Source organism: Pimephales promelas, chromosome 12 (genome assembly GCF_988280905.1).
Source record: "Pimephales promelas chromosome 12, fPimPro1.hap1.1, whole genome shotgun sequence".
Lineage (NCBI taxonomy): Eukaryota > Metazoa > Chordata > Actinopteri > Cypriniformes > Leuciscidae > Pimephales > Pimephales promelas.
This window is the reverse complement of record NC_142780.1, coordinates 30,043,053-30,056,758: the sequence shown is the minus strand read 5'-3', so window position 1 is coordinate 30,056,758 and position 13,706 is coordinate 30,043,053. Positions and strand designations below refer to the sequence as shown.

The window sequence follows — 13,706 nt, the reverse complement described above, 5'->3', positions numbered from 1 at the left end:
CCGTTCGTCACTCTCCTGTTCGAACTCGTTTATCAAAATGAACGAATCTTTTTTCATGTCATTTGATTCATTCAACGAACGAAATGAACGAATTGACTCGGGAAAAGATTTGTTCATTTTGATGAACGAGTTCGAACAGGAGAGTCACGAACGCGCATCACAGAACAGAGCAAGGCGACCATTTGAACTTATAAAACGTAAACGTTTTTTTTTTTTTTTAATTGAGCGATCGTTTCGCTTGACAAGACCCTTATTCATCGTCTGGAATCGTTTAAAGCCCTTTGAACAGTTTGCAGTTTGCGCTGAAAAACTGTCTTTTGGACCTTGAACCGTTTGGTTACCAGTAAAGTGCATTAGGCTATATGGAGAAAAATCCTGGAATATTTTCATCAAAAACCTTAATTTCTTTTCGAATGAAGAAAGAAAGACATGGACATCTTGGATGACATGGGGGGTGAGTAAATTATCAGCAAAAGTTGTTTTTTTTTTTAAGTGAACTAGCTACTCTTTTAATTTAACTTAGCTTTTTCCAGGTGGATAGAGCTAATGCAAGACAAAGAGTTCAACAGAGACGCTGAAGTCCTGCTTTCTTCTCGAAAGGTAAGGCAATGTTACAGTCTTAATTACAAGCCTTTTTTCCTTGTTTGGTTGTGTACTTTATTATATAGACACAGATGAACATTTAAAGTTAGGCTAAAAGTTGATGATGATATCTAATGCGCGTAGGCTACTTCAGAAAATATAACGAATAAAGAAGGCTTAATACAATAGTTATTGTATTTCACAGTCCGTAATTCATACTGTAACATTCATTTATTCGTTGTGTCAAGTTGCTGTTTGTTTGAAACAAAAAACCTGTTCACCTGAACGAACACTCGACTAAGTGCTAATCCTGTCATAGCTTTTTGGTAATAATGGTTTGCTACCGTAGATAAAACGCGCAAGGCGCTGGAGAGCACAGTTCGTTTGAATGCAAACATTTTTACCGCTAGATGTCCTACCTACACAATGTACCTTGAAATGGGTTAAAGTTGAAACCACTTTTATAGTTGATCACACTAATATGAGCACTTTATATAAGTTTGGCAGATATATTTTAATTTTGTGAGATTCGAAGCAAGACGTCTAATACAGACACTTACATCACTGTCAAGAAAGTCAAATGGGATGGAGATACCACATGCTATGGCATTGAAACAGTTTAGAAATTGTGAGATTCTGACCTGAAATATGAAAAAAATCAAAAATATTTCAAACATAATGTAGGCACAGTGAAATGTAAAATATTTTATATTAGATGTTCAGACTAACCCTTAAATGCGTTACATTTGCATGCAGCTCATACTGTCACAGATCCAGTTAAAACTGACTAGTGAAGAAAATGAACATTATTGAGTATTTGTTCATTGCACAATGTTGTCATGGAGTTAAAATCAAATACTTACAATTAGACATGACCAGAGGAGATACAAAAATCCTGTCCAGATTGTTAAGACAATCATTCTACCTATTGATATTTCCAAAACCTTGAAGATATAAAGACAGCTTCTGCTTCCTCATTTCCCCCGAATCAAAATTAGCATGTATCAGATTTTTTTTTTTTTTTTAAATGAAAGTCTTTTACCCCCAGGACCTTTGGCCTGATCGTCATGAATTTAGACACCACATGCTGGTCAAATAGTGACGCTGGCTGCTGCAAAAAGCTGGTCACATCATCACGTCTAGGCATCTTTAAACACACTGAGAGAGAGATATGTGTTGGGAAGGGGAGTTGTATGAAAGTTTAGAATTTGATGCACTGTAACAAGCTAATGTACTCTAAAAAACATACTAAAATTGGTTCCGGTTTATTAAGCCTATACAGAAGTTAAAGGCATGTTTTTCTCTTTACTGTCAGTCAAAGTGAAATCAAAGTGAAGAGGAACCAAATGCCACTGTGAACATTCTCCAATCGCGGAAAATCTGGATTAACTGGAAGAGTTGCTCAGATGACACATGAGAAGCTAATCTGGCGAAGAAAGTTGGCTTAGGTTTAGCTTTGTTTTTCCCCAATTAATGTGACTTAAAAGTACAAATTTAAGATTACAAACTGAATTGAAAACAGGTCTGTACGGGCATATCATGTACAATCTGTACATGATATGCCCGTGCAAAAACCAAAGTAAGGACACAATAAGCAAATAAAGAGGATTGATATGTGATAGTTTTCTACTTTAACTAGAGACAGACAAAAGAAGTGCAGAATACTCACACTAAGCAACAATATTTCAGCCCCCAACTTAGAATCCACTCACATTAGTAGTATATGAAGAAATTGTACTTAATACTTATAGAAAATGAGTCATTATTGATGTCGACGGTGTGTTTGTCTCGAGCCGTTTTCATTTGGTTTTTGATTTTGCTTTTCTCAGTAAGAAGACTCCACCTCCACAAAATATGAAGAGAATGGTTCTTAAACCTCACACTGTTTCAAAATGTAAACATTGGGTGAATTCAGGTTATAAACTGTAGATGTTATAACATAAGAACAAATATCCTAAATCAGGGAAGTTGATCTTGAGCCATTTAGAATCAAAAGAGAAATTAGCATGGCACATTTTGCAGTCCAGGAAGTAACTATCATCAAGTTTGAGTTTATCGCTGCTTCACCATGGTGTCAGAATGGCCGAGCGGTCTAAGGCGTCAGACTCAACAGGTTATCATCTAATGTTGAGCATTCTGTTCTCCGGGTGGAGTCGTGGGTTCAAATCCCACTTCTGACACAAGGATTTTGGATTGACCGGACTAGAGGACCCAGCTTTAATGACAGAATGTAAATAAGAGTTTCCTAAGATCAAGATGTGTAAGAGCAATGCAATAACTGATCACCATGATAGTTTTTGATTTGTTAAAATATATCACAGTATTGGAAACTTGCCTTTATTTGTATTATGTTAATCATTATATTTAAATAGTTAAATGCTGGAATAGAAACACAAAATAAAGTCATGTGACATTATATTTAGAGACTCTAATCAGTCTATTTTAGACCTTTTTTAGACCTATTCTATCAATCTATTGTAGCCCATTAAAAGATAATACATGCAGAGAAGTTATTAACCACAAGAGGGCATCCTTGTACAAAGATAGACATTTTCGAGCAATCGCAATCTCAGATTGATCTCAATTACCTAAAGTAAGTTAATAATAATAATAATAATAATAATAATAAAATTCATCCAGACAATATCGGTCACAATGTGAAAAAAAATCCTGTTATATATAAAATGTAAAAATGTCTTGTTACTGATTGTCACTAATGCCAAAGTGACATAAATGAAGTTTTTTATCTTTTAAGACTCTCTGACTTCCATACAGAACAATCATATAGCTGGTAATACATCTCATTTGTTAAAAAGGATACTTGATTTTTGATACAAGAATTGTGATGTTAATTTTTTATAGATTCAAGTGTTTTGTATGACTCTTGCCCTATTGTTATTGCAATAATAATTATAATAATAAGTATTTTCCATCATTAATGGTATTAGTATTCATTGTCGTTCATAGTTGCCTTCTTGTTAATTTTTAAATAAAACACATTTATTTAATCTTTGTCCACCTTAACTGTATTACATCAATAATAATAAAAAAAAAAAATCAAATTTCATTTTTTAATGCAAATGTTTTGTATTGTTTCAGTCCTCATTGGCCACAGCACAGTTTAAATGAATCATTTTGACAACAACAAAAAAAGTTGCAGTTACAGCTGCGATGTGCAATATGATGGACCTCCAGTAGCCATTACAAATGTCTTCAGATGAAGGATCTAAACAAAACTGAAGGATGATAAAACAGGAAAAAATATTGACTATAGGCTAAGTACTGTAAAAACTACAATGAATGGGTCTTGAAACAGTTTCTATAACAGATGGGTCATTGGCTTCAAAAAAAGTTTGTGAAATCCTGAGTTAGAACCCCTAAAATATAAATGTATTTAAATGTAGATATAAATGTTTCTTACAATAGGCTACACATTAATTGTCATCCAATCTATTGTTGTAAAAACAACCAAGTCAAGCAGGGGGACAACTGAAATTTAAATTATGATTTAATTAGCATTATGCAATAATGTTATTTTTTAATTGATTATAAACTTACTATGCTGGCGGCTGGGAGTCAGAGTAGGGGTCAAGGGTCTTGTAAAGGCGGTACAACCAATCCCTACTCAGGCTTTTGAGAGGTTAGGCATTCCTCTTTGTTTTCCCATTAGGGCTTAATAATAACACCATGATACTTCTTTCATATCATCATGCTCATCATCCTTACCGCGAGTTATTTCTCTTCCCTAATATAATGGATTTATTTGTAGACCACCCAATAGCCAATGAACCCCTCCCCTTCTCATTAATATTCATGTTCCAGCGTCGTTCCGAAGCTGTTATTGGCTAGGAAAAAAGCCGGTCGCGTGAGAGTGAACGGATGAACTAACCTGTCAATCTCAACAAGGGCGGGATTTGCCAAGCCCCAATATATGTAAAAGTACCATTCACACACTCTCAGTGGCTGTGACACGAGAGAAGGGGCATTTCGAAGTATCATATTCAAATCAGTCTCCGGCGAGGGACGGAAGAAGTGAACAGTTTGAACAAATGGAGGAAGATAGCAATGAACAGATGAAACCACTCTTAACCACAGTAAGGATAAAGTTATTTGTTGTTGTCTCTTTAGAGTTGAGAGTTTGGGTGTCTAGAGCGTTTTCTGCGCGCGTTTATTTCAAAGAAAGAAAAGGGTCGTGGATGAGGGTAACGTTAATGGATGGTGGGATTGGGTTAAAGCATCACTTTCTTTTGGTTGTTAACGACCCAGGATCATCCACATTGTCTTAGTGGACGTAAAAGGTGTTTGTTTTGAGGTTGTATTGCTGTGAAAATGTACTTTCATTGTTTTGGGGTGATCACGCTGCTGCCAGGAAGTGTCGTTCAGTTCATTGCGTCACAATAACGGTGAAAGACTAGCGCATCAGACTACGAAGCTCTCTCTCTCTCTCTCTCTCTCTCTCTCTCTCTCTCTCTCTCTCTCTCTCTCTCTCTCTCTCTCTCTCTCTCTCTCTCTCTCTCTAAGATAAAATTCATTTGAAGTATTTATAAACATACACGTTATAGTTTTTGTTGTGTTTTTATTTTCTTCCTTCAAAATAATGTCCTCTTTATGTTCCACATTTTGAAAATAATGTACAGCAATATACAAGCAATATGAGTGTTTATTCTCTCTCTATTTACAGTACATTTAGTTTTTTAACTGAGATGATCTGCTGTTTAAAAGAGAAAACAGAAAATTTCCTTTGGTTTTATGTCACTGTCACATTTCCCTTTTATAGGGATGTACTATTCTAGAAAAATTCATACTCGCATAATTCTATCAGAATATGAATGAACACTTAAGATTGAAGTCCACTCATTTTTATCATCTGTTATGTTTGTCCAGATTGGACTCTTATATAATGTCAACCCAGTTAGCATGAATTTTATAGTAAACAATTGATAATTCTCTCTCTCTCCTTTACATGTATGAGTAAGTGCACTTACTCACTTGTATGAGTAAGTACCCCCCTCTCTCTCTCAAATTGTCAAAATGCGCTGTATATTGACACGACAATTGTTACAATGTATTGCCAAAGCATTTCTAATGTTTGTAGTGAATCTAGAACACGCATAAGACATACTTGTATACAAATACACATACATTAAAAGTAAATAAATAGAACAATTCCCAATTCCGCAAAAGCTTAATTTCCATGTAGTCATAAAGACTTTAGTATATTTCCTTCACGTCACAAATTATTCGCCATCAATAGATAAGATACTAACAGCCTAGTTGCACTTTCAATTCATGTATATAGGCTATTTAAATAAGGACAGTACTACATCACATATTTAAAGTAACAGAAACAACTAGGCCTATTAAGTAAAGAAACAAAATGAATATTGCTCACTTAATATAGTTAAAGGGAAACTATACCTAAAAATTTAAATTAGGCCATGATTTACTCACCCTCAAGTCATCCTAGGTGTAAATGACATTCTTCTTTCAGATTCAGACGAATGCAATAGGAGTTATATTAAAAAATGTCCTGGCTCTTCCAAGCTCTATAATGGCAGTGAATGGCCATAAAAGTGCATCTGTCCATCATAAAAGTGCTCTTCACGGCTCTGGTGTGTTAACAAAAGCCTTCTGAAGCAAAGCGATGCGTTTGTGTAAGAAAAATGGCCATCTTTAAAACTTTACAAACTGTAATCTCCAACTTCTGTGAACATTGTTACATTTGTTTTATCTTTTCAAAGTGTGTAAAGCATAACATAAGGGCTTATGTTTTCATATAAACAGTAACCAGTGGGCCCTCTCTACACTGATTTTTATTTATTTATTCACAGTTTTACACTTTAAGTATCGGTAATACTTAAAGATAACAGTCTCTGACTTGCTACCATCAGTTTTCTCTATTTGGTGGAGGTATGTTGTATGTCTGTATTATGTAATGATGATTAAGGTTCAAATGGCAAATCTGAGTTAGACTGGAATCCATATAAGGAAATGCTTGTACGTTATTACATAATATTGTGCGTATATTGTTTAGATGTCGTTAAACAAAGTTAGCATTGTATTTATCGAAAAAATGTGGAATGCCCAAAGTTCCTGTTGTGTAACAAAGAGCCTTGTTTTTATTTCCTCCTGTTGCTTAGTTCACTACTACTCATCACTCAGGTGTCTTCAGGACAATGATGCTCCTCCTCTGTTCTCTGCCGTGACTCTATCGGGTTAGTGGCAACGAGGGAAGATTTCATGGTTCGTTGAGTGTGCGGTAATGTTACAGCTCTGGTTCAGAATGGGAGATTAGACAGGAAGTTTGTCACTGTTCTCTCAGCTCACGGGGCAGCTGGGACCCTGCAGACAATGCTGTTGATAAAGCCACAGAGGGCACAGCCGTAAGCTCAGCATGTTTAGAGTAGCTGGGGACAGTAGGATGAGGCTCTGTCTGTGACCTGTCAGTGTACAGTAGTCAACACAGTTGCTCTGTTAACTTAAAGCTAATTCACAAGTCTTTCTGGTTCCATTTGTTTACATATGTTGAGAGTGATATCTCAGTATTGAATAGACGTAATGTTAGTACAATGGTCTACATGTGTGTTAACTAAGCCTAGAGAGATTCTGGAAACATTTTATTATAAGGGAGAATCTGCAGAATAGATTTATATGTAAAAGAGGATCTCAAATATTTATTAAATGACAAAAATATTTCATAAATGAGTGCAGAAGTGGTGAGATTTTTCTCTACAGAATTTCTAATCGCATGTAAAAACAGTCAGCATTTCTACAGAAGTGGGTTTTATTGTTTCACATTTTTTTGCAGTAAAAGATTTTGTTAATCTTAGATGAGAGTTTGTGTTCAGCAGTGCAAAGTCTGTTTGCCAGTGCCTAGTATTAGTTTAGCCTGTGTGTTTTTAAAAAGCTTATCTGAGAAAAGTATGGTAACACTTTACAATAAGGTTCAATTCGTTAAGCATGCATGATTTGTCTGAAAGAAAATTCTTAGAAACAAATGTTACAGTGGTTCCTCTTGAAATAGAATGGGACTTTTTTCCCCCATTATTCATACAGACTGCACAGCTTTAATTACAGGCAGCTTCACTGGCTGAATGGCACGACTTCCTACAAAGGTTGCTATGTTGTCAGGGGTAAATTCTTCCTCTTCATGATCATAGTATCAGTGTCCGCAATCCGCATGGCTTAGTAGCATTGTGTCTGTGTGATAGCAACATTTGTTCTCTTTTACACATTTGATATGACAAATTATACTGGACTTTTTTTCTGACACCTTTGTATTTCAGGAAGTCCAAATGTACATTGGGTTAACTAAAAACTCTCCCTTTACTTGTATAACACACCCTTTATGGTCATCATACGCTCTCAGAAAAAAGGTACAAAAGCTGTCACTGTGGTTGTACCTTTTCAAAAGGTAAACTTTTGTCCATTTTAGGTGCCAATATGTCCATTTCAGGTGCTAAAATGTACATTTCGGGTGCTAAAATGTACATTTTAGGTGTGAGTATGTACATTTTAGGTGCTAATACTGTATGTACATTTCAGGTGCTAATATGTACATTTTAGGTGCCAATATTTACATTTCAGGTTCAAATATGTACATTTTAGGTGCTAATATGTACATTTTAAGTGCTAATATGTACATTTTAGGTGCTAATATGTATATTTCAGGTGCTAATATGTAAATTTCAGGTGCTAATATGTACATTTTAGGTACTAATATGTATATTTTAGGTGTCAATATGTACAGTTTAGGTGTCAATATGTACAGTTTAGGTGCTAATATGTACATTTCAGGTGCTAATATGTACATTTTAGGTGCCAATATTTACATTTCAGGTTCAAATATGTACATTTTAGGTGCTAATATGTAAATTTTAGGTGCTAATATGTACATTTCAGGTGCTAATATGTACATTTTAGGTACTAATATGTATATTTTAGGTGTTAATATGTACAGTTTAGGTGTTAATATACAGTTTAGTTGTTAATATGTACATCTTAGTTGATAATATGTACGGGTACCAATATGCAGCCTTTGGTTACAAAAGTGTACCTTTTGAAAGGGTACAGCCCCAGTGACCGCTTTTGTACCTTTTTTTTGAGTGTGTAGTTTCTCACAAGATGTTAACTAATATCTGATTCATGGAATGTAAAGAAATTATAGAAAAGAAGTCTATGTGCAATGATTTATTATAATTTTGATAATAATCAAAAAAGGTGTGGACACTGCAAATAAGAGATTGATTGTGCTACTCGGCGTATATTGATTATATTGTAATCATATAGTAGCCTTAGTATTTTGCTTCGTACCCTTAAACATCTTAGGGCAATGGCATTCTGTCCTTGCTTCCCGGCGCTCAGGGCATGTGTAGCTCCAGTGCTCGTGGAAAAACACATGCACGCGTTCACAACGCACGCTGAAACAGCTCTCGGTTATAAATATCGCCGCTTGTTTAGGTCTTTGCAACCAGGAGTGAGACCCATCCGACGTCAGTGTAAGAACTGCACTTGCGGGATTCTCTCGCTCCTGCTTGACAGATTGACAGATCTTGGTAGTAGCAGACTGCCACTTTTTAGGAAGTGTGTGGAGATTTCCTATTCCACAGATCCTGATTGTAGCTTGTCATTCCTTTTTGCTTTTCAGTGGCTAAACATTTTAATGCTTCGGGTTGATCTTTTGATCTTTAACATCTTTTTTTTTAGGGGACCATATTTATGAGCTATATCAATTATGAGCAGTATCTCTGGACCTGAGCGTCTGCATAATTGAAGCTTTTGTGGTCTTAAGTGCAGTTTGAGTTTCTCCAAGTGACGAAGTTTTCAAGTTCCTCCCCAGGGTCTGTGAAAAATGCAGGACTTCTGGGGAGGTGTTGTGAATTTGAGGACCACCAGAGGAGCTACGATAGTCTCGGTATGTTTTTCTTTGACTCACTGTTGTGTATCTGACCTAATGCAGTTTTTTTTTTTTTTTTTTGTGGAGCTTGGCATATGACTCATATGATTCTGCATAGCTCATCAAATATGCTTTGGCTTGGTGCTTGCTCTGTGGGTTCGGTTTCAAAATATTGCCTTAAGAACACAGTGTGTTTAGTAGAGCTGCACGATTAATTGTTAAAAGATCGCAATCTTATTTCTAAATGACAATTCGCCTGTATTAAACATTTGACAAAATCACACCAGAACATTTAAGTCTGCGTTGGCGGCAGATATGAAACTGCAGATTTGAAACTGCTTCACAAACAGTCTTCACCCACAGTATCGCTGTTTCTGTGTTACAAAGAAAGTGTCACAAAACTGTCACTATGGTCTTAAGACACCTTGCCTGTAACGTTTTGTTACGGTATGTCCACATTGTACCCTTTGCTGCATGCGTTTTGCCCTTTGGAATGATATCTGATGCCATGGCACTCAGGAATGCTTGGACAGTGGCCCGTGCTGAGACAGAGCCATCTTGGGGGTTTTTTTATACACGAACGGGACTGTACTAAAATGTACAGGAAGAAAACATATTTATCTCACACCATAATATAGTGTAGCAAACTGTGTTTTACAGGCTAAAATCTATAAATACTGCACATTTGTACCAATCCAATGTCACAGTTTTGGGGTCTATAAACGCTCGATCACTTGCCAAATGCATACAACAAACAGTGCTCATATAATTTTGTCCCCGCTATAATTTCAATAAATTTACAAGTCATGTCAGGCATCAATAATTATAAATGTAGAGGTGAGATGATTGTTTAGACTACTTGTAAAAACGTGCATAGAAAATATAGCACTGCAGGCAAAATCAATTTTGGGATATTTGTCTTCAATAACAGTCGTCTTTCAGACTTGTGGTGAAACAAATTCTGAAATACACATTTAGGTCTTTATTTTACTATACTTTCTGTTTACGTCTGTAGATTTCTCATAAATGAAACAAAAGTTTGCATTCTAAATCGTCCCGCTGCTCCACGTTCGCTGTATGTACCTTGTCATCACATACACCGTTCTAATGCCTAATTTGCATATTTAAAAAAAATGTTCTCATCTTAATGTAGGTAATCAACTGGGAAAGTTTCATGGTTTCAATTATAACCCTACTATTAAATCTAACAGATGCTAATATTGTCTCCAATGGTGTTCAACACACATACCTCTGTTAAAATCTCAGAAAATTTGGTTTGGGGTTTCATGACCCTTTAAAAATAAAGGGTCATGAAAGAGTCAGGCTAATGAACTCACCATTCAAGCAGTCCGCTCAGAATTAGCGCTAATTTGAAAGTGAAACTAAAATGTGCACGGCCGCATGCGTTCACGATTTATTAAGCAGACATGTTCAGTTAAATAGTGTCTGTTGACTGAAGCAAATTATTTTATAAAATTAAAATAAATAAATCAAGTAGCGGTGCCGTGGTGGTCAAGTGATGTAACCACCAGTGTTTCTTCTGAACACCGATAACACCTACTATCGTAGCAGCAAGCCTAGTACATTATTGAAAATCTAACCATAAGCTGTTTACCATAAGAACTGGTCTGCTGATAGATATTTTAACTTCATTGATGATTCAGGTCATGTGGCAGCCCTGGCACTATTGTATCACACTATTGGCTTTCTCACATTGTGATGGCCAACGTATTATGCAATTGTCGGTTGGTTATGGCAGAATTTATTTTTACATTGTGCTCTTTTGAATGAGCTCAGAAAAATGTGCCCTCGAATAGTTTCAGGGTAAGAATAGCTGTGAATGTGATCTGACCATAGTGACATCATCCTTGTCATGCAGCTGCCCAGTGGACGTAGTTACGTCAATTGTTTATTTTAAAGTTCTAATATGCAGGTTGATAAGTAAGGTTGATTCATTTATTCTTAAATTTTAGTTTAGATATGTTTAATTTATATTATGTATATATATATATATATATAGATTAATCTAGATTAAAACGGCTCATTTGAATTCTGCCGAAGGCATTCAGAATGTGTAAGTAGATAACCTTGCAGGTAGTTTGTAAGATGGGCAGGGGCGGAGCTACACTGTCAGTACAGTGGGGGCGGAGCTGCATCATGGGGCTCTCTGCTACCAAGTCATTTTTAAATTAAAACCGTAAAAAAAAGGAAAATATCTGATCAATGCATGTAATAATGTGTCACTTGTTGAGCCAAGTAAGCTTTGTGAAATAAAACACAAAGACTATCTCGTTCTTTTCCTTTTAATGCACCCGATTTATATTCTCTATCCATTTTCGTAATATTCTCGACATTATTTGCACCTCACACCACCCACTGTACTCCTGAGGCAAGTAGGCCTGCCTTATACACTGTGTTTCGGTTCATTTATGATTCACAAGACGAGCTTCAGTTCACGCGCCGGCGTGTATTACTTTATAAAAGTATTACTTTTTGTACTTTTGCCACCTAAATGTAAATTGTTTTTTGTATTTTTGTATTTCCCTCATATTAAATATAAAATGTGTAGACTGATATTTTCCTAATGTCTGGATAAACAGAATTTTCAAGGTGAAACTAAGTCATCATAGCTTGCTTATAGACCCAGCTCCCAACCCAACTTTGAGAATGGATTAACAGCGATATTTCTTTTTCATCGCCCGATAAGAGTCTCACGTTACGGCCCACCACTAATATATATATTTATATATATATTATATAATGCGGTTAAAGGTGCTGTATGCAATTTTTAGCGGCCTCTAGCGGTGATGTTTCAGAATGCAACAAGAGCGCTCATGCTCGTGTGCGTGCTAGATCTCAAGAGCGAGCAGTCACTACCGGCCACACGGAGACTTTCAACACAACGGCGAAATAATCACACAGCATGCTGGAAACTAATGTAAACTCCCACTGCAGGTACAATAATAGCCTACTTTTATCAGCTTGACGTTGAACTAATGCTCTGTGCTCGTAGTCGTACCATGATAATGTTACAATAAACTGCATTTAGCCGTTATTAAATTATGACATTAATGCGATTAATCGCGATTGAACATTTTAATCGTTTGACAGCACTAATATATATTTAACACATGCACATATATATAAATATATATTTAAGTGATGTCACAGGAAAGGAAGAGGTTACTTTATTTTCTCACAGACCTATGCAGTGTTCTGTCTGGAGAATTGGCAAGTGCAGCAGCAATGGCTGGGAATTGTGGGTGGGAATTGGGGTATTATCTAGGGAATTGAAACAAATATGCAGTAGAGGGACTCATGCATAGTCCTGAGAATACCCTGAGTCGCATCTGGAAAAATGTCACATAATCACCATCTCCAAACACCAGCTCCTTCTATAGGGACCACCAAAATGTTCTCATAGACATGCAGGGATCTCTTGGGAAATTCTGGACAATGTCTAGTGCGCACTCTTGTGCCCCCCCTTTAGGATCCTTTCTTGGCTGCAAGTGGAACATTTTTCTCATTTCATGATAATCATTGTGCCTGTAATTGTGGCTTTGTCCTGATAATAGAGAAAATACTTGGTTTAAGCCCTATTTAAGCTCATTGTCTTTGTATAAAAGTGAGTGGGCCGCATGTAACAAATCCGTTTACATGGCCACCAAATGTGATTCAACCTTTTAAACCGATGTGGTTGGAAAATATTGTGCAGTAGACATATTATAGACTGGATGTGGACATGTGCAGCATGCATTTAAAGAAGTTTAGTCTAAGCCCTGACTTAGACAAAATGATACTTAGTTGAAGCGTCCTGTATCTTAGTCCCTCATGATGAAGCATCGATAAGCAAGGGTGGAGAAGCCATTATCAGTTGTGGGGACATATCCCCATCTCTTTTTAGGAGACAATAATTATTTTTCAAAGACTAATGCCTTAATAATGTGTCCCCACCGCTTTTTTAGATCTTCCCTGCTTCCCTGCACAAAAGACAGGTGCCAACTGACAGCAGCTGTTAGTTGATAATATGGTCTTAAAGCACGTCTTATTTTAGAGACGTGTTATTATGGCCACAGGTTAAACATTTTTTTTTTTAGCTTTCTGATGAAATTGTTAGTGGTGACGGATGGCAATATTTCTATAGTTAAGTGTTCAATTAAATTGCTGATAAGCAGAACCATTTTTGATACAATAAAAACATGATCATTGTTTCATGCAGCATCAAATT

General features: G+C 36.2%; 1 protein-coding gene and 1 non-coding gene across 6 annotated transcripts in view; both read left to right on the top strand.

Moving 5' to 3' along the window:
• The first annotated feature begins 2,655 nt into the window (after positions 1-2,655).
• On the top strand, positions 2,656-2,762 carry trnal-caa (transfer RNA leucine (anticodon CAA)). The gene is made up of 2 exons: positions 2,656-2,693; positions 2,717-2,762. It is a non-coding gene; the product is annotated as a tRNA-Leu (tRNA).
• Positions 2,763-4,520: 1,758 nt separating this feature from the next.
• The window catches only part of slc4a7 (solute carrier family 4 member 7), a 37,752-nt gene continuing 28,566 nt past the window's right edge, over positions 4,521-13,706 (top strand). For all 5 annotated transcript variants that reach the window (XM_089117927.1, XM_089117928.1, XM_039650691.2 and 2 more), the window contains exon 1: positions 4,521-4,676. In XM_089117927.1, coding sequence (XP_088974053.1) covers positions 4,632-4,676 — 45 coding nt within the window. In that variant the 5' untranslated portion in view covers positions 4,521-4,631. The remainder of the gene's footprint in view (positions 4,677-13,706) is intronic.